Source organism: Sceloporus undulatus, chromosome 5, assembly GCF_019175285.1.
Source record: "Sceloporus undulatus isolate JIND9_A2432 ecotype Alabama chromosome 5, SceUnd_v1.1, whole genome shotgun sequence".
NCBI lineage: Eukaryota > Metazoa > Chordata > Lepidosauria > Squamata > Phrynosomatidae > Sceloporus > Sceloporus undulatus.
In genome coordinates, this window is record NC_056526.1 from 92,570,416 (window position 1) to 92,593,866 (window position 23,451).

Genomic DNA, 23,451 nt, shown 5'->3' on the forward strand with positions numbered 1-23,451 from the left:
TGGCTATACAACCCTACCTTACACCCACTTAATTGGGGATTAAATTGCACTGAGATTTAGGGGAGGCGAGGGATTGCATTAAACAGCAGCCAAATTTACTTGCAGACACAAGTAAGCACCAACTTACAATGGAGGGAGGGAAGCTTCTGACAGTCTGGGGGCTTCTGGGAGTTGTAGTCCACACAGGAACTTCCCCAAGGCCTGGGGGAGTAAGTCCCAAAGGGGGAAATGGAGAGAGAGGCTCCTATGTCCTGCTACGGAAAAGGAAGCGCTAGGACCCAGAGGAAACCCGAAAGGAGGGAGGCGGCGGCGCCGCCACAGCTTCAATCGGCGCTACTGCGCATGCGGACTAAAGAGGGGCGGAGTTACAGGGGCGCGCATGCGCGTTGCCAGTGCCAGAGAAGGGATTGGAATTGGCACATATTAGTGCCGCCAGAGGTTGGCTCCGGTCCGGATCTTGATGGCGGACGTCTTCGGAGCGCGACTCGAGGAGGAGCCCTGAGGGCCAGCCATGGCGACTCCTACTCGGAGTCCTCCTCCGCCCGGGCTGCTCCTGCTGCTCCTGGCCTTGGTCGGCGGAGGCGGAGGCGTCTCCTCGGGGCTGCCCCCCGGGTGCAAGCAGGACGGCGCGGGAGGGCGGCCCCGCAGCAGCAAGACCCCGCCGCCGCCGCCGCCTCCTCCTCCTCAGGGCGAAGGAGGAGCAGCAGCAGGAGGGAGGGTAGTCTGCAGCAGCCTGGACCTGGCCCACGTCCCGCCCCCCGGCGCCCTCCCCGACAGGACCCTCACCCTGTGAGTAGGGGCCCCCTGGGAGGAGGCAGCACTGGGGGAGATGCTCAGAAGACAGTATTTGCCCATAAGGGACATAGGGGAACCCTTGGCCATAGGGACACATAGGAGACAATAGGCTCATAAGACAATATTTGCCCATAAGAAAACAGAGGGGAATCCTTGCCCATAGAGAATCGTTAGAGAATACTTGCCCATAGGGAAACACAGGAGACAATCTGCTTATAGGACAGTATTTGCCCATAAGAGAACATAGGGGAATCCTTGGCCATAGGGAGACATAGGAGACAATATGCTTATAGGACAGTATTTGCCCATAAGAGAACATAGGGGAATCCTTGGCCATAGGGAGACATAGGCGAATACTTGCACATAGGGGAATACTTGCCCATAAAGAATCATTGGAGAATACTTGCCCATAGGGAAACATAGAAGAATGTTACTCCAGAGGACAATATTTGCCCATAAGGAAACAGAGGGGAATACTTGCCCATAGAGAATCATTGGAGAATACTTGCCCATAGGGAAACACAGGAGACAATATGCTCATAGGACAATATTTGCCTATAAGGAAACACAGGGGAATATGTGCCCATAAGAAACATAGAAGAAAAGATGCTCATAAGAGAATATTTGCCCTTAAGAAAACATAGGGGAATACTTGACCATAGAGAATCATTGGAGAATACTTGCCCATAGGGAAACATGGGTGATTACTTGCCCAAAGAGAAGTATAGAAGAATACGTACCCATTAGGAAACATAGGGCAAGAACTCTGCAATGGTTCTCTCTGAGCAGATACTCTGCAACGATTCTCTGTGGGCAAGTACTGCTGTTTGTTTTAATATGTCCCATTTCCAGAGTCATGCTCCAGCAGTGAAACCGCTGCACCTCAAGTTTTGTTCTCCTTGTTGTTAACTGCCTCCCAGTCGGCCCCAACTCATGGCAACCCTGTGAATGAAACATCTCCTAGACACAACACACCCCACCTCCATCCTCAGGTCCTGCAGAGTCAGGCTCATGACCTCCCTGTTGGACTCCAGTCATCTGGCATGGGATCTTCTCCTCCACCCTCTACCTGTCCCACCATTTCTTTTCTTGTGGTTCATGCCTTCTCGTGATGTGGCCAAAGTATGGCAGCTTCAGTTTGACCATCTTGGCCTCCAGGGAGAGCTCAGGCTTGATCTGTTCTAAAGGTAAAGGCATTCCCCGTTGACAAGGTTGTCAAGTCGAGCCCGACCATAGCGGGTGGTGCTCATCTCCATTACTAAGCCAAAGAGCCAGCGGTGTCAGAGACTACTCTGTGATCATGTGGCCAGCATGATTGCATAGTAGGCTGTTTACTTTCCCACCAGAGTGGTACCTATTTATCTACTTGAATTTGCATGCTTTCAGATTGCATGGTTGGCAGAAGTTGGGACTAGTGCTGTGGCACCCAGGCCTCCAACTGCCAACATGCCGATCTTGTACCATAGTCAGCATCTTAAACACTTGAGCCACCGCATCCACCAATCTGTTCTAGGACCCATTTATTTCTCTTCTTGGCTGGCCATGGTATCCTAGCAGCACTTCTCCAGCGCCACTTCTCAAATGAGTTGATTTTCTTCTTACCTGCTTTTCCTCGCTTCACTATCCAGCTCTCAGGTTGGTCCATGGAATACGTTTATACAATTCTAACTTCCACGCTCACTTATATATCTTTACTTTTTAGGATCTCTACGGATTCTTCCATTGCTGCCCTTCCCGTTCCTATTTTTCTTCTTATTTCTTGACCACAGTCTCCATTCTGATCAGTGTTTGGTCCAAGATATGGGAATTCTTTAACTATTTTGATTCCCTTTTTATCTACGTCAAATTTATCTAGATCCTGCATGGCCATTATTGGGTATTTTTGATGTTAAACATTATGTTTAGCATCAAGCTGGCCTTTGCACTTTCTTCTTTGACCTCCCTTAGTAATTGTCCCAAAGATGTGATATTTTCATATTAGTAGTATGGTGTCATCCACATATCTTAGGTTGTTGATATTCCTTCCTCCTTTTTTCCACTCCTTGTCCTGTGTCCAGCCCTGCTCTTCTTACAATATGTTCTGCATATAGGGTGAACATGTCGGCTGATCAGGAGCAGCCTTTTCTGACCACTTGGCCAACTGGGAACCAGTCTGTTTCTCCATGGTTTGCTCTGACAGTAGCCTCCTGCCCTGAGTACAGATTCCTCATCAGGACTATCAGACATATAGGCAATCTCATGTCTTTAAGGGAGTTGCACAACCTTTTATGATATATGCAGTCAAAGCCCTTGCTATAGTCTATAAAGCACATATTTATTTTCTTCTCCAGTTCCTTGGTGCGCTTCATTAACAATCTTATGTTTGTTATGTGATCCCTGTTGCCTCTTCCTTTTCTGAAGCATGCTTGTACATCTGGAATTTCTCACTTCATATAAGGTTGGAATCTGTGTTGCAGAATTTTGAGCATGTTTTGGTTGCATGGGAAATTAAGGTTATGGTCCTGTAGTTGCTAGAGTCTTTTGTGCTGGAGTTTTAGCCCCTCTAAAAAGCCTGAGAAGGGCAGAAGATGGTCTGGGACAGAGATCACCTCTCACACGTTTATATTTATAAGCTAAATAGTATCCTCCATCCATCTTGGTTTTTTTCACCAGGGTTTGAGGGAATCACAATGAGGCAAATCTACACTGCAGAAATAATCCAGGTTGATATCACCTTAACTACCAAGGTCCAGTACTGCAGGATCCTGGGGTTTGTAGTTGGTTGTGGCAGTAGAGCTTCCTGGCAAAAAGGCTAAATGTCTCACAAAACTACAAATCCCAGAATTCCATAGCACTGAGCCATGACAGTTAATATGGTGTCAACCTGGAGTATTTCTACAGTGTGAATACAGCTACAATTCCCACCTCTGCCAGGGCTCCAAAAGGAATGTGAGTATTCTGAAACTCTTACCTCTTTTAGATCAGTCCAAAGGTGTATCCAGTCATCTTTTTTAGTAGACCCATAAGCTTGTGACCCATTTCTACCCACTTCTTTGACCACATCCAGTGTATATTAGGTACTTTGTTTCTTCCAGTTTTATCAGAGTTCTTTAAAAATCTCCCATCATAACTAACTGATCAGGCAAGAAAGTTATGGTGTGATTACTAACCAATGTTGTGTCCTCAGTATTCATTAGGGACATATAGGTTTCAAGATTTCATGTACAGTACAGTAGGTGTCATGACATGTGCCTACATTATGTTTAACTGCTTTACACTGCTCTCGTGGGACTGAAAGTGGAAAAGAACCGCATGCATTGATTTGAGTGTGAACTGAAGATGGGTTATGAATACAGTGAACATTTACTACATTTGGGGTATAAATGTAGTAACCATGATTAAAATGGTATAAAGACAAAAACTTTAATGTTTAGATTGGAATGGACAATCTGTGGCCCTAGGATTGCATCAGGTCTTTGGCCAAATTCATTGTAGTTCTCAGCTGAATTTCAAAAGCGAGAAAAGTGATTCACAGATAAAATGTCAAAAACGAAGAAGGGTTACTCACTAACTTGTAGCACTTTTCATAACCACTGTTGGCTTCAGCCATGTTTACCACTGGTGTGTGACTTCTGACAGATTTCCCATAGCTGAATGTGGCCCTTGTCCGGAAAGCATGGTACTTGGTCTCACTTTAGAACTAGGCACATTTGGGGTTTCTTGAAGTTAAGATTTTGCATAACAGTTGTGAATGTTGTTGGTCCTAAGTTGTTTGCTCATATAAATTTACAACCAGCATTTTGTATAAATTATAAAATGTTTTAAATATAGAAATATAAAACACACACACACACTATATAATATGTATGCACTGTATGTGTGTTAAAGTAGCAGCAGATGATCATTGACAGTAAAAATGCAATGGATATCGATCAAAAAGAGTCCACCAGTCAAAGGATCCTCTCCTTTATACATTCTTACATCAGTTGGTGAGACTAAGACAGTAGTTCTCAAACATTTTACTCTTGTGATTCCCTTTACATCTACATGCAGATGTCGCACTCCACCTCGCTCAACATAGTATATGAATTAAAATATTTTGTTTGCTTAGTGTGTGTATTTTCATTGATACATTCATGTATATTCATATTTTAATATTTTATAAGGAATCAGCAGACGCTCCAAGTGCTCTCCTTGCCTTTCTCTTCCTCTCCAGGATGGAATAATGTTGGGAGGTGGAGAAGGAGGAGGTATTAGGGCCTCCAAGCCCAATGCCTTCCATGAGCAAATCTTGTCCCAGGGTCCCATCCCACAGTTTGAGAACCACTGGATCCAGATAGGTATATCTAGGAGGTAGCTGTCTTTTAGGTGTAACAGACGTACAGGTCCCTAAGATACATTCACAGTTGTAATTCTCGTACTGTTTTTTTTTAATTGATGTTTATGTTTCATATTTTTAATTGTTTTAAACATTGTTGTAAACTTCTGGAAGATTTACTGAAGAGTGTGGAAGTATAAAATATTTGATAAATAAATCAGTCCACAGATTGGGAAGATATATGTAGACCATATGTTTGACAGAGAGTCCTTCTCCACTGTAGGGAGATGATTGGTCACCCCATATATCCATAGGACTCCAGTGGATCAGTGGAGTATTGCAGACTAACAGTGTGGACATTACTTGCTGGAGGGCTGTTTTACTAGCATCCCAAACTGTTTTGCTTCTGATACCAGATACTGAATTAAGAGCAAACTATAGTTTTAACAAAGAGGATCTTCTCTGATTTAGACACAACTGCAGAGAGGGGTTCACAAGAAGTCAATTTAGAAATGGTGATGGATAGGCATGTAGCACAATACCATAGTGCGGCTTTATGGTTATGTGTAGACATTTCTTTGTTTATTATTTTTCTCAAGTCTTTACCAAAATGAACAAAACATACACAGAACATCTTATCTTATTTTGTCTAACACAAAATCTAATTTTGGGGACTACTTACAGCTAATGTTTTCCCTGATAAGTATGCATATGTAGTATTTATGTTCTGTATTTTCATAAATTAAGTTCAAATGGATATTGCCTAGTTCAAAAGTGACCATTCTTTGTCACTGTTAGTTTAGCACTCATTGGAAATGAGAGAACATCTCACTAGTGGAATATGTTTTTGTTGTTGTTGTTGTTGTGTCTTTAAGTCATTTACAACTTACGGTGACTCTATCACAGGATTTCTTGGGAAGTTTCTCCAGAGGAGGCTGGCACTGACATCCAACTATACTGGAAAACTCAGTGGAAGCAAGTGTTTTGAAAAAAATATATATAAAGCAATTCCTTTAAAAACAAAAACAAGCAGAAGAATAACTATAACCCTCCATGCAAAGCAAATCCCAGCCATTACAAGTGAATAGTGTGTAACCTTTTGGACCTCATATTTACTGGCTTCGCTCTGAGTGTGTCCATTTTCTAGTGCCAGAGTGCATGTCTTTTCTGATTTAAAATAGAACAGTTGCAAACATGAATGGAGCTGTCCCCACACAACTAGTTTTCTGTTTGAATTTGAAAAACAGCAGAGGTCTTGAGGTCTTTAATTTGAGGACCTAGCGTATCAGATGGTTTCCTCCTTTCTCCTACCTTTTGTGAGGCTGTTCACAAAAAGACTAATGTGCTTAAGGCTAATTATCTCTAGGGCTTAAAGAGCACTTCACTTTCTTTTAATTGTGACCTGAAAAATAAAAGTGCAGAATGACAATTAGTGCATAATTCAAAACCAATACCATTGTTCAATTTTGAAGTTTTGGAAAACTGAAAATCTTTGCAATGTTAATGCAAAGCATTTGTTTATCTGAGCCCCCACAGGTAGTTCATTTTCATTTGATGCATGTGTTTCTATACAATTTCATTCTACTTTAAACCCCAGACTCAATCAATGTAATTTGAAGAGAACATTCACAATTTTTTAAACAATATATATACAGCTATATAGTATTTACCTCTCTTTTTGCACCCCACTTTCTCCTTGGTACTTTCGTGTACTCTGTAAATAGTCACTTGGTTAAGAACATTGTACTGTTAAAGCTGTCCAAAAGTGGTAAGAAACCAAAAGCACCTTTATTTAAAGAGTGACGCAGAGGCTTTTGTTGGTTATGTAACAGGTAAATTGACTGCCTTAGTGAAGATATAATTGGATAGTCCAAATGCTGTGGATACAATTTTGAACAATTGGGAGGAGGGTCACCCCCTTGACATTTTGATAAAAAATATAAATGAGAGAATATATTAAAGATCTATCGGTATAATAGTGATATTTGGCCCGGAATAGACCGTTCAAAAAGGGTGGTCTCCTGGCGCCTAGTTTTGGTCTCCATGGAACCCGTGGACCAAAAAACCCCCACGAAAAGTGGGTTTTTATTGTGACAGCATTATGATATCGCAGTGTGCCAATGACGCACTCGCGATGTCATAATGGCGCCATGACATGCAGACACTATGCGTCCAGCACATAACAATAGCGGCGCCCATCTGTACAGGACGCCGCCATTTTGATGCCCTCGTCAGAAGCGCCACCCCTCACATTTGACGAGGGCGTCTTATTCCGTCCATCTGGACCGGGCCTTTGTTATCTAAATGTGAAATGTGTCTGCATGATTTGATATTTTCCTTTTTTATTAGACACTTTGCTTATAGATATAGCATTTAAAAATGAGTATTTCAGAAGTAAACAGAAATCTGGGGGACTTCTCCACAAACACTGAAAAGTGAGGAGTGAAGAAAAATGTTAAGAACGAATTAAAACATTTGGTGATTGTTACTGGAATGGACAGGATATTTCTTTGAAAGCTATAATACTGTATCAGCTTTCAGTTTGCTTTAAGTTGCAATAACTATTTTCATGTCAACATTCCAAAGAAGAGACTCAATAGGAGCAAAAAGTGGTAGCTGCCATAATTCATTTGGGAAATAAAATCTGAAAAGAGATATAAAATATCAGAGAGCTCTCTGGAGCACTGTTCCTAAAGCTGGAAAAAAACAGGTGGAAAAATGGAAGAGGATGAACTGCTGCTGCTAAGATTCTGGAGGTTTAAAAAAAGTACAGAGAAATGTGAGAAGACTGGTGAGATTCCTGAGGTTTTAAAAGGGGATGGGAAAGTAGGAGGCCCCATTAGCACCTTTTAGGGCATTAGTTTGCTGGTCCCAAGTGATGAGAGAGGTCTTTGAGCCGCTGCTGCAAAAATTCCTGATTTAAGAAAACAAGAGAAAGCTAAGGCAGTGCATCCAAAGCTATTTAATGATTTGGACTGGAATTCGTGCTACATGCCTACAAATATCTGGCTGCAATTACTTGTTTCTTTCCTGGAAACTCACTAGGGACTAGCAGTCAATGGCTCAGGGGCTGGCACCACTCCAGGGACCACTGCATTCAGTAGCACTGTGTTAAAGCACTGCTGCTAAGGTTTTTGAGGTTTGAAAAAAACAGTGGAAAATGGGAGTGGGTTCACTGGCTACTGCTGGTAAGATTTATGAGGTTTAAAAACAGAGGAATGGAGAAATATTAGGCCTCATGGACCCTTTGGGGGCTGTTCGGTACAGATCCATACAGTTCTGGGAATATATATCAGCTAGTATACAAAAATAGTGAAGATACTTCACCCAGCACATCAGTATGCTGTGTGTAGAATTATATAAGTTCTCTATCATACAGTTCCCATAAAGCACGGAGAAGGATATTTCTGTGTGGCACAGCTGAAAGATTTCATGTCAATACAAAAAATGACCAAATTTTGCATTTGTACTATTTACAGCTACTGTAGTGTTTTTTTTTAAATGGATGTTTGTGACTTAATGATAAAATGCTCTTTTATTTGCACTGTGGCACATGGTTGTATGTGTTCAAGTCATTTCCATTTATGGCCACCCTAAGGTAAACTTACCAGTGGATTTTCTTGGCAAGATTTGTTCAGAGGGAGTTGACATTGCATTCCTCTTAGGCTGAGAGAGAATGACTTGCCCAAGATCACCCCATGGGTTTAATTGGCTGAGTGGGGATTCGAAGCCTGGTTTCCAGAGTCGTAATCCAACACTCAAACCACTTTGCATAGTCATCGTTAATGCAATTCTTCTTAAATTAGACATATTATTGATTATTCAAGTTGAGAGCGTGATTGTATACACGATTTGGATAAAAGTGTGTGTGCTTTCAAGAACATTTGGGCATGATGTAGGGAAGTACTTATATTCCTGTGAAGAAATTCTTGCTACTCTCAGATATAGATGATGATTTCAAAAAACCACACGCACACTTTGTGATATGCTTGAGAGTAACTAAAACATTTCATTTTTGGAGTTAAATCATGTATAGGTGCCTTTATAGGAGGTATATAAGCATGTCTTTTATAGCATGTCCAGAGAAGGATGACCAAAATGGTAAAAAGTCTGGAAACCATGCCCTGTGAGGAGCTGGGGATGATGATGATGATGATGATGATGATGATGATGATGATGATGATGATTTAATAATAATTACACAGCACAATGACAGTCAAATACAATTAAAAACCTGTCTATGGCATACAATCTAAAAGCAAAACAAATTATAAAAATTAAAGCATCTTAATAAACAGTAAACTGAAACAAAACACATTCAAACACATTGTCAGTCATCTGATCAATCAGTGAGTTGGAATGGATCTTTAGTCAGGAGAAGAGAAGATAAAGAGGTGCTATGATAGCCCTGTTTAAATATTTGAAGGAGTGCCATATTGAAGCTGGAGTAAGCTTTTTTTCAGCTGCTCCAGAGAACAGGACCCAAACCATGTGTGTAAACTACAGGAAAAGATTCCACCTCAACATTAGGAAGAATTTCCTGATAGTAAGGGTTGTTGAACAGTGGAACACACTCCCTCAGAGTGTGATGGAGATCTTTAAACAGAGACTGGATGGCCATTTGTCGAGGGTGCTTTGATTGTGTATTGTTGCATGCCGCTTTGATAGCTTGGCAAAAAGAAGGATAAAAATAAATTTATTATTATTATTATTATTATTATTATTATTATTATTATTGCATGGCAGGTGGTTGGACTGTGTGGCCCTTGATATATCTTCCAATTCGATGATTCTGTGTTTCTAAGTGTCATGAATGCTCTGATACATTTTCAGAAAATAAAAAAAGTAATTTTTTGCAGAGATTAGTGAAACTAAAAAAATTAGTTAGCTGTGTCTTTTTCCCTGTTAATCATGGAAGTGACAAATTTGAAATTTTGTTCACAAAAATTACTTGGAGCATAACGTCTTCATTTCACCATTTTGTTGGAATGCATTCAGGTTATTAGGTGTAGTACCAGTTTTTCTGTGTTATCAATCTGAATAGTCTGTGGACAAGGAAAATTCAAAATTCAGTTGTCTAGACTTGCTTTTATGATCTTATTGTTATAATTTGAGGAAACACACTGCCAATTATTTTAAACTAACTTGTGTCTTGCTAATTGCTAAGGTTAGGTACCTTGCAAATATACTGCAGTGCCGCCAGCATCTGTCAGGCCTTGGCTGAGATCCAAGTGAACTCAACAAGTAGATGAAAAACAGGAGGACAATAGCTGTGGTTATAGCTATATACAGGCAAGAGGTCAAATACTGAATCAGGTGAACTAGAAATAGAGCAATAGAGACAACAGATATGCTCGGGAGCAGTCTGAAGTTCAGGCATCAGATCAGAGAGGTGAGACTGAAAGGGCCAGGTGCAGAATGACAGCTAGTTGAGTTTCAAAGTTGAAAGTTGAATTCCAAGGTAGCAGATGAATGAGGAGACCTATAGCACATCCATTGACCAAAGAAGACAAAGGTCACACTCCAAGGTAGTCAGAGTCCTTAAGATGAATGTAATAGACTGTAAGGTTTGCTTAAGTGCAAAGACTGGTGTGTCCTACTTGGTTTGAAGAATCAGCTGACTTGTTTCAGATAAAATGTAAGAGCACTCTTTTCCTTAAGGTCCACTTTTCCTGGCTTTTAGAAGAACCAGAATGTTGGTGGCACAGAGTGAGAGATTCTCCTAGAAACTGACCCTACAGCATCCCCTTAAAATTGTTATGTGAATCAAAACCATTGGAAGAAGATGAATATGGCTGTGGTTTTGATTAATGACAAAAACAGGAACAGCTCTGTGTTGTTGTTTTTTTAAGATATCATGTCTTTGTATCAGCACACATAGCAAGTATTGCAATGTGCCAGTGTGCATTGGTTCATTTTTCTACAGTTGATGAAAGAAACTGCGACTTGATCTCAAAGGTGTACTGAAAAGGGCAGTAGCTGTACTTCTGAATTTCCTGGCTACGTTGTGATTTTTGATGTGAAGATTTATAGTGTTAACCCGTTATGGTGGCCATTTCACAGAATTGTTTTACTTAATGAATATTGAATGGGCAAAGTTGCACAATCTACTTACTGGCTTATCTCAGATTATCATAGTAATTGTTTGACAGTGTAGTGGCTAGAGTAATAAACTTGAGACAGAGAAGACCTTGTAGTTCAAATCTCTTCTCAGCTATAAAACTTACTGGGTGATGTTGAGCCAGGCATTACCTTTCAGCATAAAAACAGGGTTGAGCACCTGTTTGTTTGAGGGTTCTTTTACAACAAGGGAAGGTTGTGTGCTTATCAGTGTTTGGGCAAAAGCCCCATTTTTCTTTCTTCCATCATCTTGCCCCTCTATTCATCCATCATTCATTTAAACCTTTGTGTGTGCTCTCTCTCACTCTTGCTGTCTCTCACACACAGAAGTGAGTTGTCCTTCATCTTGTTTATTTTTCCAATTATAAGATATGCATATTGAAGAGTTATAGGTTCTGTGCACATTCATTTGCTCTGATAGGGGTTGGAGCACTATGAGAGGTCATGTAGGGATGGAGAACTACTAGAGAAACAGCGTTGTTGTGAAAATTGCATTTCTATTACCAGAATCCTTGTTGGATTAAAGAGTCTTATTTGACTGGGGGAGGGGGGTGGACTGAACCACTAATAGTGAATAAGGGTCTGAACAGACAGGCCAAAATAAAACTGTTCCAGGCCACTTTGGAGGCATGCTGTTTAAATGATGTATGATCCTAAGAGACAGGAAGCCGTGCCAAAGCCATGCTCCAGTCCTAAGGACGAGCATAGCTTTGGCACAGCTTCTGGCCTCTTAAGATGTGTGTGTCATTTAAACAACATACCTCCAAAGTGACCTGAAGCAGCTTTATTTTGCCTGTCTATTCAGGCCCAAAGTCTTCACATTTTAAAACTGTATGTAAGAAGAAGCTCTGTCAATACAGTACTTGTTAGTGCATCTACGGCCTGTTACAGACTGCCAAAATAAAGCTGATTCGCATCTCTTTGGAGGTATGCTGTTTAAATGATGCATGGGTCCTAAGAATCCGGAAGCTGCACCAAAGCTGCACTCCAGTGCTTAGGAATGGAGTATGGCTTTGGCACGACCTCCGGACTCTTAGGACCCATGCATCATTTAAATAGCATACCTCCAAAGAGATCCGAAGCAGCTTTATTTTGGCAGTCTCTAACAGGCCCACAATTTTTAATCATAGCATTATAAACCCTTAGCATGAAGCCACTGCTTTAGTTCACTAATGAAATCCAGGTAGAACTGGGTATATTTGGGGAAACTTGTATGTTTTTATAAATTTTATTAAAAGGGGAATCATCCCTACTTGATAACTTATTTTCTCTGTATATGATAGGGCTGGGTAGATTGACTTAATACAGTGCAAAATGAACTATTCAATGATCATTTTGAAAAAAAGAGATACTGTGCACAGAAATATTTTGATGGAATACATTATTTTAGTACAGTTTATATACTCAAATCGCTGCAGATGGTGTTAAAAATTGATACTGTACAAGTCTGTGCTGGTTTCTCTGTCAAATGGTTCTTTCACAGTTTATCCTGGAATATTCCCCAGTAAAATATTTACTTACACTTCAGAAAGCTTTCCATGTTGCCACTGTATTCCGTAGGAAAGATCTTTCGGGATTATGCATGTGGCAATATATCCTGTGGGTGGATATTTCGTATTCATATCATATTGCTTTTTATATTATGAGATCATGTATTTTTTTTATTGCCGTTATTAATAATGGCTGGTATCCAAAAAGCAAGTTAGATTTACATTAGCAAGACTACAGTCATACAGAATTTATAATTTGTTTACTACTGCTGTTTTGTAAGACGCAACCCCTCAGTTTTCACAGCAGTTTGTCATACAGTATTGCAGTCTCCTGTTTGGAAAAAAAAAACAGAAAAATCCTTGCATTATACTTAATGTTTTTTATTATATGGTTACTTTTTGTTTCTGTTGTAGACTCACGAATGGTAAATTATAAATGGAATAAATGAGACAGTTCATGAGTTTTATTTTGTAGCCAATGGCCCTGTACAGACAGGCCAAAATAAAGCGCTTTGGGTAACTTGGCGTATGCTGTTTAAATCTGCATGCTTCTAAGAGGCCGGAAGCCACGCCAAAGCCCACGCTCTAGTCTAAAGACTAGAGCATGACTTTGGCAACACTTCTGGACTCTAGGACCATGCATCATTAAACACATACCTCCAAAGTGACCCGAAGCAGCTTTATTTTGGCCTGTCGTAAGGCCAATGTTAACCATTGTTCTCCAACGCTGTACAGTACAAACCTACCATTGCACTATTAGCATTTCACAGCAGATGAAGAGGAGAAATTTAATCCTTTCATCCCCCAATATTATGGAGAGTTCCTTCTAAATTGCTGTTCATATTTCAGGACAAGCTATTGGCAACGTGTTCAGATAGGCTTAGATAAACCAAGAGAGGGACCGGATACAAGAATGAGATAGATAGGCATGAATTGCTCCCCCTTCAAAAAAACAAACACCATTAAATCTGTTTTTAAAATATATTTTCTGCACAAAATGCCTTCTATGATAAGAATACATATACTTAGATGGATTTGTCATTCCACGCAAGCTTACTCACATGTTTCACTGGACCAAGCGCAACTTACTGTTGAGTATGTTGCATGAAACGAGTGTAAGCAAGTGCCCAGAACTCCAGAAGATTAGATAATGGGCACCATACATATTTCTCCAGAGGTGAAACATGAATGGCTTGCCATTTCAGTGGTAGAGATATCATGTTAATAATAAAACAAGCGTTCAAGATCATTGTTTTATGGTTCAGTAAATGAGCTAACACGGATTATAGCGCTAGAGGTTGTTTACTACTTTATACGTCATCAGTAAAGTCTAGAAATTTAAGTTAAAAATGACCCCAAAACCCATGTCGACTTATCCACGGATCAGTGTAATACTGTAATCTTAACTCTTATTAAAAGAAGGAACCATCTCCTGGTGAAAAGCAGAGTATAAAGTCAATCATGACAACCCTCTGCTCTCTCATCCAGCCATCTTAAGAGTAAGCACAAAGAGTGATATCTACTAGAAGTGTGTAGTTCTTTAGCTTTTGTAAGTTCTTTTTTTTGCTTTGACTTCATCCTTTAGATCATTTGCTATAGGCCCCTAAAATTTTAACCCTCAACTTATAGACATTATAGCAAAATCAACTAATTTTTGGCCGCAAAACTTTCCCCCTCGACTATACAGAGGTGACAAGTATAACAGTAATTCTTGATCATCAGTATGAAGCCAAATAGAAGTTTGTGACCTATTGTATGGTTAAGTGTTTTCCCACAGTTTTGTTTAGTTTAAAACAAAACAAAACCAGGGCCTGAGCAAACAAGAGAGGAAAAAAACAGGTTGGTCCTAGTTTTTTCCCAAACTGGTTGGAGACCCCGACGTCCACACAGGCTCTTCAAGGCTGTGAAACACCCATAGGCAGTCCACACCATTCAGCATCAAGTTGCAACCTCTTGAGAGGGGGTTTAATCTCCTACTATGCATGCACATCATTGCACAAACCAACCAACCAGCAATTGCCTTCCTCTTCCCACCCAGCTGGCCATCCCATGTATGCCCTGTGTGACCAGCCACAGACAACAATAAATCATTGCCGTAGAGTGCATTGGTCTGCCCAGTCACACAATTGGCAAGCCACAATCATAGAGACCTCACTGTATAGGCTACTTTGCACCTTACTCCATGCTCCCCTGTTACAACTGGCCAGTTTGTTTATGTTTTAATTTCACCTTATGTTATTGGCATCCCCATGTTGGTCCTACTTTCACACACCATGAAGTGTGTGACAGCTTGATGCAATGGGCTGATGGTGGCCACTCGTGTGGCCTGTATGTTCAAATAAAAAAACTGTAATGGTGAGCAAAGCCTGGGAACTGCCCTCTGTATCAACCCAGGTCCTGTCTCCAGATCACTTCCTTATGGTGGCCAGGGGTTTCCCCACATTCCCGTACTTACCCTGTGCGTTATATGCCAGTGCAACAATAAACATTTTTTTTTGCGTTAAAACAGAGCATCAGGGCTTCTTTTTGCTCATTTTTATTAGCTCTGGAATGCAGTTTTGTGTAGTTTTCTCTTAGTTCTCTTAGTTCTCTGCCTGGAATCATATAATAGATAGGCTTCAAGTCAGTTTGAGGCCACTTATTTTGCCAGTGTGGACATCCAAGATTTGAATTCACTATGAAAATTCTACATTTGCATTTAAGTTCTGAAAGCCAACAGGTGATGTAGTGTTTAATTTGTTGGACTAAGACACTGGAAGACCGGGTTGAAATCCCCGCACCATGGAAACCCACTGAGTGACCTTGAGCAAGCACAACTCTCAGCCGCAAGGAAGGCAAGGGCACCCCCCACCCCCCTCAGACCAAAATGCCAAGAAAACCCTGTGATAGGTTCTCGTTAGGGTCACCATAAGTCAGAAAATGGCTTGAAGACACACACGACAGCAACATGAGATCTGAATTGCTTTTAACTTTTTTTAAAAAAGAACCTATAGGTAATGTAACCAACAATTAAAATTTAATTTAAGTATTATACATTCATTAAATAAAAATCCAATAACTTTTAAAATACAGTGGTACACCACGACCCGGTACGTAGACATTAATTATTCGTTCCGCGGTTTAATTTCGTAACCCGAAATACTTCGTAAGCCGAATTCCCCATAGCGCTAATGGAAAAATAGCTCCTGCTGCCCTCCGGTGGCGGAAAATAAGCGCCGCGGGTTTTTTCGTAACCCGAAGAAACCTCGTAACCGAAGCAATAAACCCTATGGGATGTTTTTCGGATCCCGAAAAATTCGTAACCCGGCGCATTCGTATCCCGGGTACCACTGTAGTTTTTATCTACTCGCTCTAGGCAACCTTGAAGATATTGCTTGTTGATTATATCTAGAGAATGGAACATCCTCTGTCAGTGAGCTGCGTATATGCTAGGAAGGAAAGTGAACATAATACTGAAGAAGTTTCAAAGTGGGTTAGCTTGAGGGGATCTACTGAAACTGTAAGTCTTGGAGAAGATTTAGGTTTGATGAAACTAAATGGTTTCTTAAAAAATCAGTTTGTGTCGGGGTTTGGTTTTTTTTTTTTTTTTAAAAGAGAAGTCCAATCTTAAAATGAAATTAGAATCCAGATCTTTAACCAACTGGAATTAATGCAATATTGTTAATGCTACAATGTCAAAACTGAATCCATGACCCACGTCATACATATCAAGTTAAAAGCTTTTACATGTAACCCCCCCCCCCCCATTGGAAGTCAGCTTTCTAATCCTACCACCATAATATGGTTTGTTGTGTTTTTTGTTATTGTAATACTTCAAGTCCATTTCTGACTTACGAGGACCAGTAAGGGGGTTTTCTCGAAAATTTCTTCAAAGGTGTTTGCCATTGCAATCCTTTAAGGCTGAAAAACCAATGATGTGGTTTAAAAACACCCCGGTCCAAAGTTGCTTCCAGAACTCAAACCACTACACCACATTGACTCTATTATTAACTTGATTATTGGAGCTCAGGGCAGATCAATTTTCACAGGCTTTTATCTATACTTACTTTCAAATATACCACCCTATATTCACTAGGATTGTTCCTTAGCTTCCTTGGTGACCTCCTACTGCCACGCCGCTGCTTTTGACAGTCCATGTTTGTCTCTACAGTCCATGTTTTAGACACTAACCAGCAGAACTACTTCTCTACTTCATCCATCCCATCATCAAAATCTCACCCAATTAAAAATGTTCCCATGAAGAAGGGCGTAGATTGTTGTTGTGGGCTTTGTGCAGGTTTTTTTTCATTTGTAAGCATTTCCCCCTTTCCCCCTTTATCCATCCTGCCCACGACCCGCCCCATCCATCCTTTTGATCCTCCTCTTATCTCATTCCATGCATTCCAAACACATGCATCAGTTTCTTGCGCTCAGAGCAACCTCATCATGCCTTGGTCATCTTAAAATACTGGGTTCTGGCATTTTGTGATTTCTGGTTTTGACTCTGCTCTGGTCCTCGAACTTGTCAATAAGTGAAAACGCCTGTACTTTCCATGTTATGCCTTCTAACCATTGAACCTATCATTTATTCTTTCTCAAATTTATAAATAATAAGGGCGCCTGTTTCATCAAACGATAACCAGCTATTTAAAAAAAACCTCTGAAACGGTCCTGTAACTGCCAACCTTGCTTCTAAAAACTCAGCTCCTTTGCCTTAATCCTTGCTTCACACACACACACATACACCACCCTATGATGATGTTAAGCTGTAGCCGGTGCAGAGGGAGGAGGCATTTTCAGAAGCAGCAACATCCAGTTCCTCCCTTTCCGCCTTAATCCCCATTCCCCATCTCCCAACAATGTTAAGTTAAGGCTATCTAGAGTGAGTGAATCACGCGTGGATGGAGGAGGCATTTTGGAGAAGCAGCAACATCCAGTGGCTCTTTGCCTTCTTTTCCTCTTCCTTCCCCTTTCTTCTTCTCTCACTCTACCTGGCCTTTGCTGTAACATCATTGTCCAGGCCTTGAGAGGGCAAAGGTGCAGGACACATGCATCAAGCTAGGAGTGTGGCATGAAGATTTTTACTGAGTCACAGCAGCACATGGGCTGACAAGGCAAAACTAAAGTAAACGCATCCAGGAGAAAAATGTGTGAATGTTGAAGCACATTTAACTCGAAAGCCACCTCTGTCAGGACTGCATATCACCATTGTTGGGGGTGTTTTCAGTAAATGAATAAGGAGAAGAGCAACAATAATGAGCCACTGTTGCCACTGTCGCCATCCTAGTCATACACTCTCCTTTCATGTTCTCATCTTCTATCTTCTCTTCCTTCTGAGAAAAGTATGACAACACTGGAAGAGTCCTTAGCCTAAAGTAGTTCACGGATGTGTGTGAGGATAAAAATATGAAAAGGTCTATATAGACTGACTTAAACCTCTTGGAGGAAGTTTGATATAAATGTAAAACAAAATACATAAATAAATAATCAAACTCAGCAGAAGAGTTTGTAATGGGTAGATTATGCTGACTTCCCCAGTTTCTTTATTAAACTTTATCTGATGACCACCACACCCCGGCATGGAAGAAGAATAAGAGAATAAAGTCAGATGAGAAAAGGGCTCAGGAGTATAGACGCGTCAACTTATTCATTTCTGGCTTATCATTATTGCACAGGGTCTAGTAGGAATTTTCATTTGACCTCGACAGTTTTCTGGAGTGTCAGATAAAGTGGTAGGTGTTTGCCAGTGTGGAGTTTAACTTGGGGCCAATTCTCCATACTCTTAGTAGTTCCATCTCTTTTTAAACAAAAGTAATGAGAGCAGTAGAAATTTTATCCTGGTGCCATGTATTTGTTCATTCATTGCTTCCTTGGAATCTCCTTGTAGTTCTTTCACTGTTTTGTAGGATTCTTAGCAACAATAAGATACAGGATTGAAGAATGGTTCCTTTGCTGGATAAGCTTTCTTGAACGATTGTAATTACTATCTATCTATCTATCTAAATATCTATATATAGATATAATAAGATTTTTGAGTATTGTGGGGAAAATCTAACATAGTTCATTAATGTATTTATTGATGCTTTTTAAAAATAAAGATGTTCTAAGCAATTGTAGTTGTCATAAATATTTTTTAAACAAAATAGATGTTTTTTGGGTCAAAAGAAATAAAAGAATAAGCACCAAAAAGATGACACCTCAGTGCGTTCTCAGGCAAATTTGGAGCTATAAGGATGGTGCAAAAGTTGTGTATTAGATATGTTCTACTGTTGGTTTAATTTTGCAAGCTGATTTTCAGCCGTGTGAGAAGACAGAAGCAGCTGGAGAAAACACAGGAGGGCAGCAAAACATGTAGATTGCTCCTGAAAAGAGAGTGAACAAAGAATACCCGTGCCATTGAAAACAGCTTGTATGGAGGGATTCTTAGTCTGTGTAGGTTACACATGTCCCTCTTGACAATTAAAAAAATAAGCCAAGAGAAACACTGAACATAATGATATTCCTTTTTTTTTTCCCAAACATACAACCAGTAACAATAATATTCTGCAGTTAAGAATTCCAGTAATTTCACTATCTCACTCAGCAAGAGAGGTACTGGTAGTTTTTAAAATAATCACAAGTGCCTGGGGTGTAAAGAGAGGCGAAACAACAGAGATGAAATCGCTGTTTCGATACAAGTAGAAGTGCAAATATAAACTAATAAACTTAATATAGTTGATATGAAATGACAAATAAAACTGGCACAACTGTCCTTTTTGCTTTGAATCACTGTGTGGGAAAACGTACCTCTCGCGCGTGTGTACAGTTAGAACATGCAGCTTTAAATTCTTATGCTTGTGAGAACATGCTAAATCTGCTTCCAAGCTAAGGATGGATCCTATCTACCTACTGTAAATTTTCCAGTCAGTTGATTTAGCTCTGTTACCCTCCCATTACTTTCCCTGCAAAATCTTAAATCTAACTGTCACCATCTACTTTGTAGCCTGGCTTCTTAACTTTCTTTTAAGACACTTCTAGTTTCCATTGTGATAGAAAAGTACAATAATTTTTTTATCACAACATTTAAAAATTATTAGACTATCTCCATAATCAATACATAGGAATTTGTTTTTTTGGGGGGGGGGAATAAAAATTTACTTTACATACAACCTCTTTTCTTACTTCCATTTTCCTATTCTTATAAATTGTCCCTTTAATAAACACTTGGAGGTCACCCTTATAAGTAATGATCTTTATTAATGAGCAAGAAAAGGTTAAGACTACCTAAAAGTGTTTTTTTTTTTTTCCAAATACCAAGATTATAAATTAATTTCTGAACTTATAAGAATTATGCTTTAAAAAAAAACAAAGAGCAAGACAACTGTAACTAGCTGGAACATCTGTAAGCAGAATTTGTGTGTCCACAATGCATCCACTTTCTACTTTCTTCCTCAAATTTTTTCAAGCTATTTTGAAGCTTGCATATTTTTGCTAATTAAAGTTAACAGCCTGAAAATATGAAGAGGTAATCTGGAAAATCTTTCAAAGCATCTCAGCAATTGAATCCTGCACCTAAAGTAACTTATGATATTTAACAGTTAATGCAGGTTGGGATACAGACATAGTTCTTACAACAAACACCCCCTTTTATTTTTTCTGTAGAAGATTGGAAATCTTAATACTTTGTCATTGTAATCTAACGCTTGTTACCTAGACTTCATGTTTTGCAGACAATAGAATAATTTAGTAGTGGATCAGAATTCCACCTTAAGAAAATGTTAATTTTAAGATTTTAAAATGTTCTATTCAGAAACAAAAACACTGATATCCCTTATCCTGGAATTCAAATTCCATAATACATGGAAAAACAAAATTGTCCACATGGTACTGAGAAGAGTGTCACTTTTGTCTTTATGGATGTTCATTGTAACACCAAAACTACTTTGTTTATTTCCAATGCCACAAAATTAATAAAAAATAAACCACCGTGTATAAAAAGTTATCTTCAAGGCTATGTACAATAAAGTTATTTATGAAAAAAATCAGTACAGTGGGCCCCTCGGTAAGAATTGGGGGATCTGTTCCCAAATCCCCAATCCCCCTGCGGAAATGCAAAATCCACAATCCTTAAGTCCTTGAACTCAATGATGGCACAGACACAAACCACACGGCCACTCACCATTGAAGACAAAGACACTTGGAGGAGCCTTCCTCTCATCCTCTTCTCCCCCCCTCTCCCCCCCCCCAACTGCATTTTTCACAACAACAACCCGACCACGCATTTCCCCTCCCACACCTCCACACACAACAAACCCAATTCTTTCCTTCTGCCTTGTGCTGTCAACAACCTCTTCTCTTTCCATTCCTCCTGCCCAACCTCCTCTCTTCCTTCCTCAACTCCTGCCTCCTACTTCCCACCATCGCCTTCCTCCTTTTACATTCCTTCCCCCTCACACACTCCTCTTCATCTTCGCCTTGGCCTTCCTCCTTACAACTGCACTGCTGCCCCTTCCTCCTCCTCTTTCGTCTCCTGCCCATCCCCTTCCTCCTTTCCTCTTTTCTCACCCCTCATCTTTCTCCTTGGGCCGGACCTCCTTCTATTCTTCCACTTCTCTCCTTGTCGATTCTCCTTCCTCCTGCCGTCCCTCCTCTTTATCTTCGTCCTTCCTCCTGCACGCACCTCCCTTCCCCGGGCTGCTCCCCTTTCTGGCTTCCCCTATTTCCTTTTCTTCTGGCCTCGCTTTTCCTCCGCCTTCGCTTCCTCTCCTCCTTCCTCCTCACGGAACCTAACTAAAACCTTGTGCTTCACTGCAAACCGTTCCTCTCCTCCTCTTCCTTCCATCTTCCTTTCCTCCCCTCACTCTGGTGCCTGTCGTCCTTCTTTTTTCCTCTTCTTCTTCCTCCTCCCACCTTGTACATGCTCTAAATAACAGAGGCTAAATAAACGCGACGCGCGAAACGAACGCGCCCCTCTCCCCTCCTCCTCCCAGCTCACACACACTGCACTACATCTACACTAAAACATCTTCTTCCTCTTACTCTTGTACCTCTTATCGTTCTTCCTCTTACTCTTGCCTTCGCCAATGCCGTCCTCCACCTCCTCCTCTCCTCCTCCCTCTCCTCTCTGCCTCTGCCTGCTCGGCTCCTCGCGTGGGCCCTCCCCTTCACGACTTGCTATCCGTGGACGCTCAAATCCACAGAATGGCAAGTCCTGTAAGATAGGAGATCCCACTGTATACAGAGAGCTCTAGTAGCAACTTTTGAGACTACCCTAACTTAAAAGAGTAAGCTCGAAGGATGAGCTTTTCATAGACTTAAAGCCTATTTCCTCCAGATACAACTCATGAAATATAAATGAATTTCATGTTTGGACCTGGGGTTGCAATCTATCTCTAAGATAGCCCGTTATGGTAAGTTATAAATATGTACAAAATCTGAAAAAAAAAATATGAAAAAAAAATAAATCCAAAATCTAAAAAACACTTGTTGGTCCAAGCATTTTGGATAAAGATATTTCAACTTAGTGGTCTTATCTGTATATATTGTGTAAAACGTCCACTTATGGACGGTACTTATATATTCCCTGATGAGATCCATATCAGATCTTTCAATAGCAACTCTTTCAATAAGCTAGTACATTTACCTCTTCCTTTCCTTAACATTTTAAATATTTTTAGTTCATTCATGGTAATCCAGTGGTAACCTTTAGTAACAAATCCGTGATATTTTATTTTTATAAGAAAGATTAAAAGCCCAGGTGCCAATTTCAAGTTAAAAAAATCCAAAAAATAATCCTCCGTTTTAAAAAAAAAAAAAAAAAAAAATCCAAAAAATCTCCCCCTGTCCTCCCGTTAAGTTTAGTTGTTCTAACCTGTGGTCCCCTTCTTCTAAGAGATCTGAGTCTGAAGAAAACGAACTCAAAATGACAGTCCGTCCAAGAAATGGGATTTAAGAATCCCTTCCTTTTTCAGAGTTTCCTGAAAACTGGCCAACCTGGCCACCCTGTGGTAAACAAATGGGTTTCATAGAAAAGACAGAAATGAAGAAGTCTAAATGTCCGTGTTATGAAATCCCCCTGCCCCCCCCCCCCAAAAATTCCGGAAACAGAGAGAAACCATTTTCTTTCTGGATTCCCAGGGCTAAGCCTTCCCTAGCGACGAAACCCCACGACCAACAAAATTGAGCACTAAACTGTTTTTTTTAAAATGCTATAAAAACCAAAACCCGGAAACCCTGGAAATGAACAACATTTATTTTGCCAGCCTAGCCTGTGCCCAGCCTGCCTGGAAATACAAGTACAACAACACAGTTATTTGCCAGCCACTGCCTTGCTTTTGACTGAAAATGAAGTTGCGAAATCTTCATCGTTCAGGTGGTTTGCTGACCCATAGAACAGTTTTTCCCAGGGGTAAACAAAAAAAACAGTTTCCCAATTCAATCACAATCAATCAATCAACCATCCCTTAATTTCATTCAATTCACATTTTCAATTCATTCAACCAATACTCGTAACATATAAAACCCTTAAAAAATAACTCTTATCAAAATGTTTACTTATAAGAACTCGTACTCTTATAAACGCGTATACTCTAAATAACTCTTAACTCTTAAAGATTCAAAATGTTAATTAAAAAGACACGTAGAAAACGAACTCTCTGAATATGACCGAAAGTTGGTTCTTTCTTCTTCTTCTCTCGAGTTGGTTCTTTCCCATAGGCAATTGGTGTCTGCATTGGATGGATACCAACTCATTGTAATAAGTGGGACTTGTGAGCATTCATTGGATTAGGG

At 40.3% G+C, this 23,451-nt stretch overlaps 2 protein-coding genes across 4 annotated transcripts in view; one reads left to right on the plus strand and one right to left on the minus strand.

The window, feature by feature from the left end:
- The window catches only part of LCTL (lactase like), a 99,840-nt gene extending 99,458 nt beyond the window's left edge, over positions 1 to 382 (minus strand). For both annotated transcript variants that reach the window (XM_042468438.1, XM_042468439.1), the window contains exon 1: positions 128 to 382. The gene's annotated coding sequence lies outside the window, so the exon portion shown is untranslated. The remainder of the gene's footprint in view (positions 1 to 127) is intronic.
- A 19-nt stretch (positions 383 to 401) lies between these two features.
- ADGRA3 (adhesion G protein-coupled receptor A3) overlaps positions 402 to 23,451 on the plus strand; it is a 64,346-nt gene continuing 41,296 nt past the window's right edge. For both annotated transcript variants that reach the window (XM_042468437.1, XM_042468436.1), the window contains exon 1: positions 402 to 789. In XM_042468437.1, the coding sequence (XP_042324371.1) occupies positions 512 to 789 (278 nt within the window). In that variant the 5' untranslated portion in view covers positions 402 to 511. The remainder of the gene's footprint in view (positions 790 to 23,451) is intronic.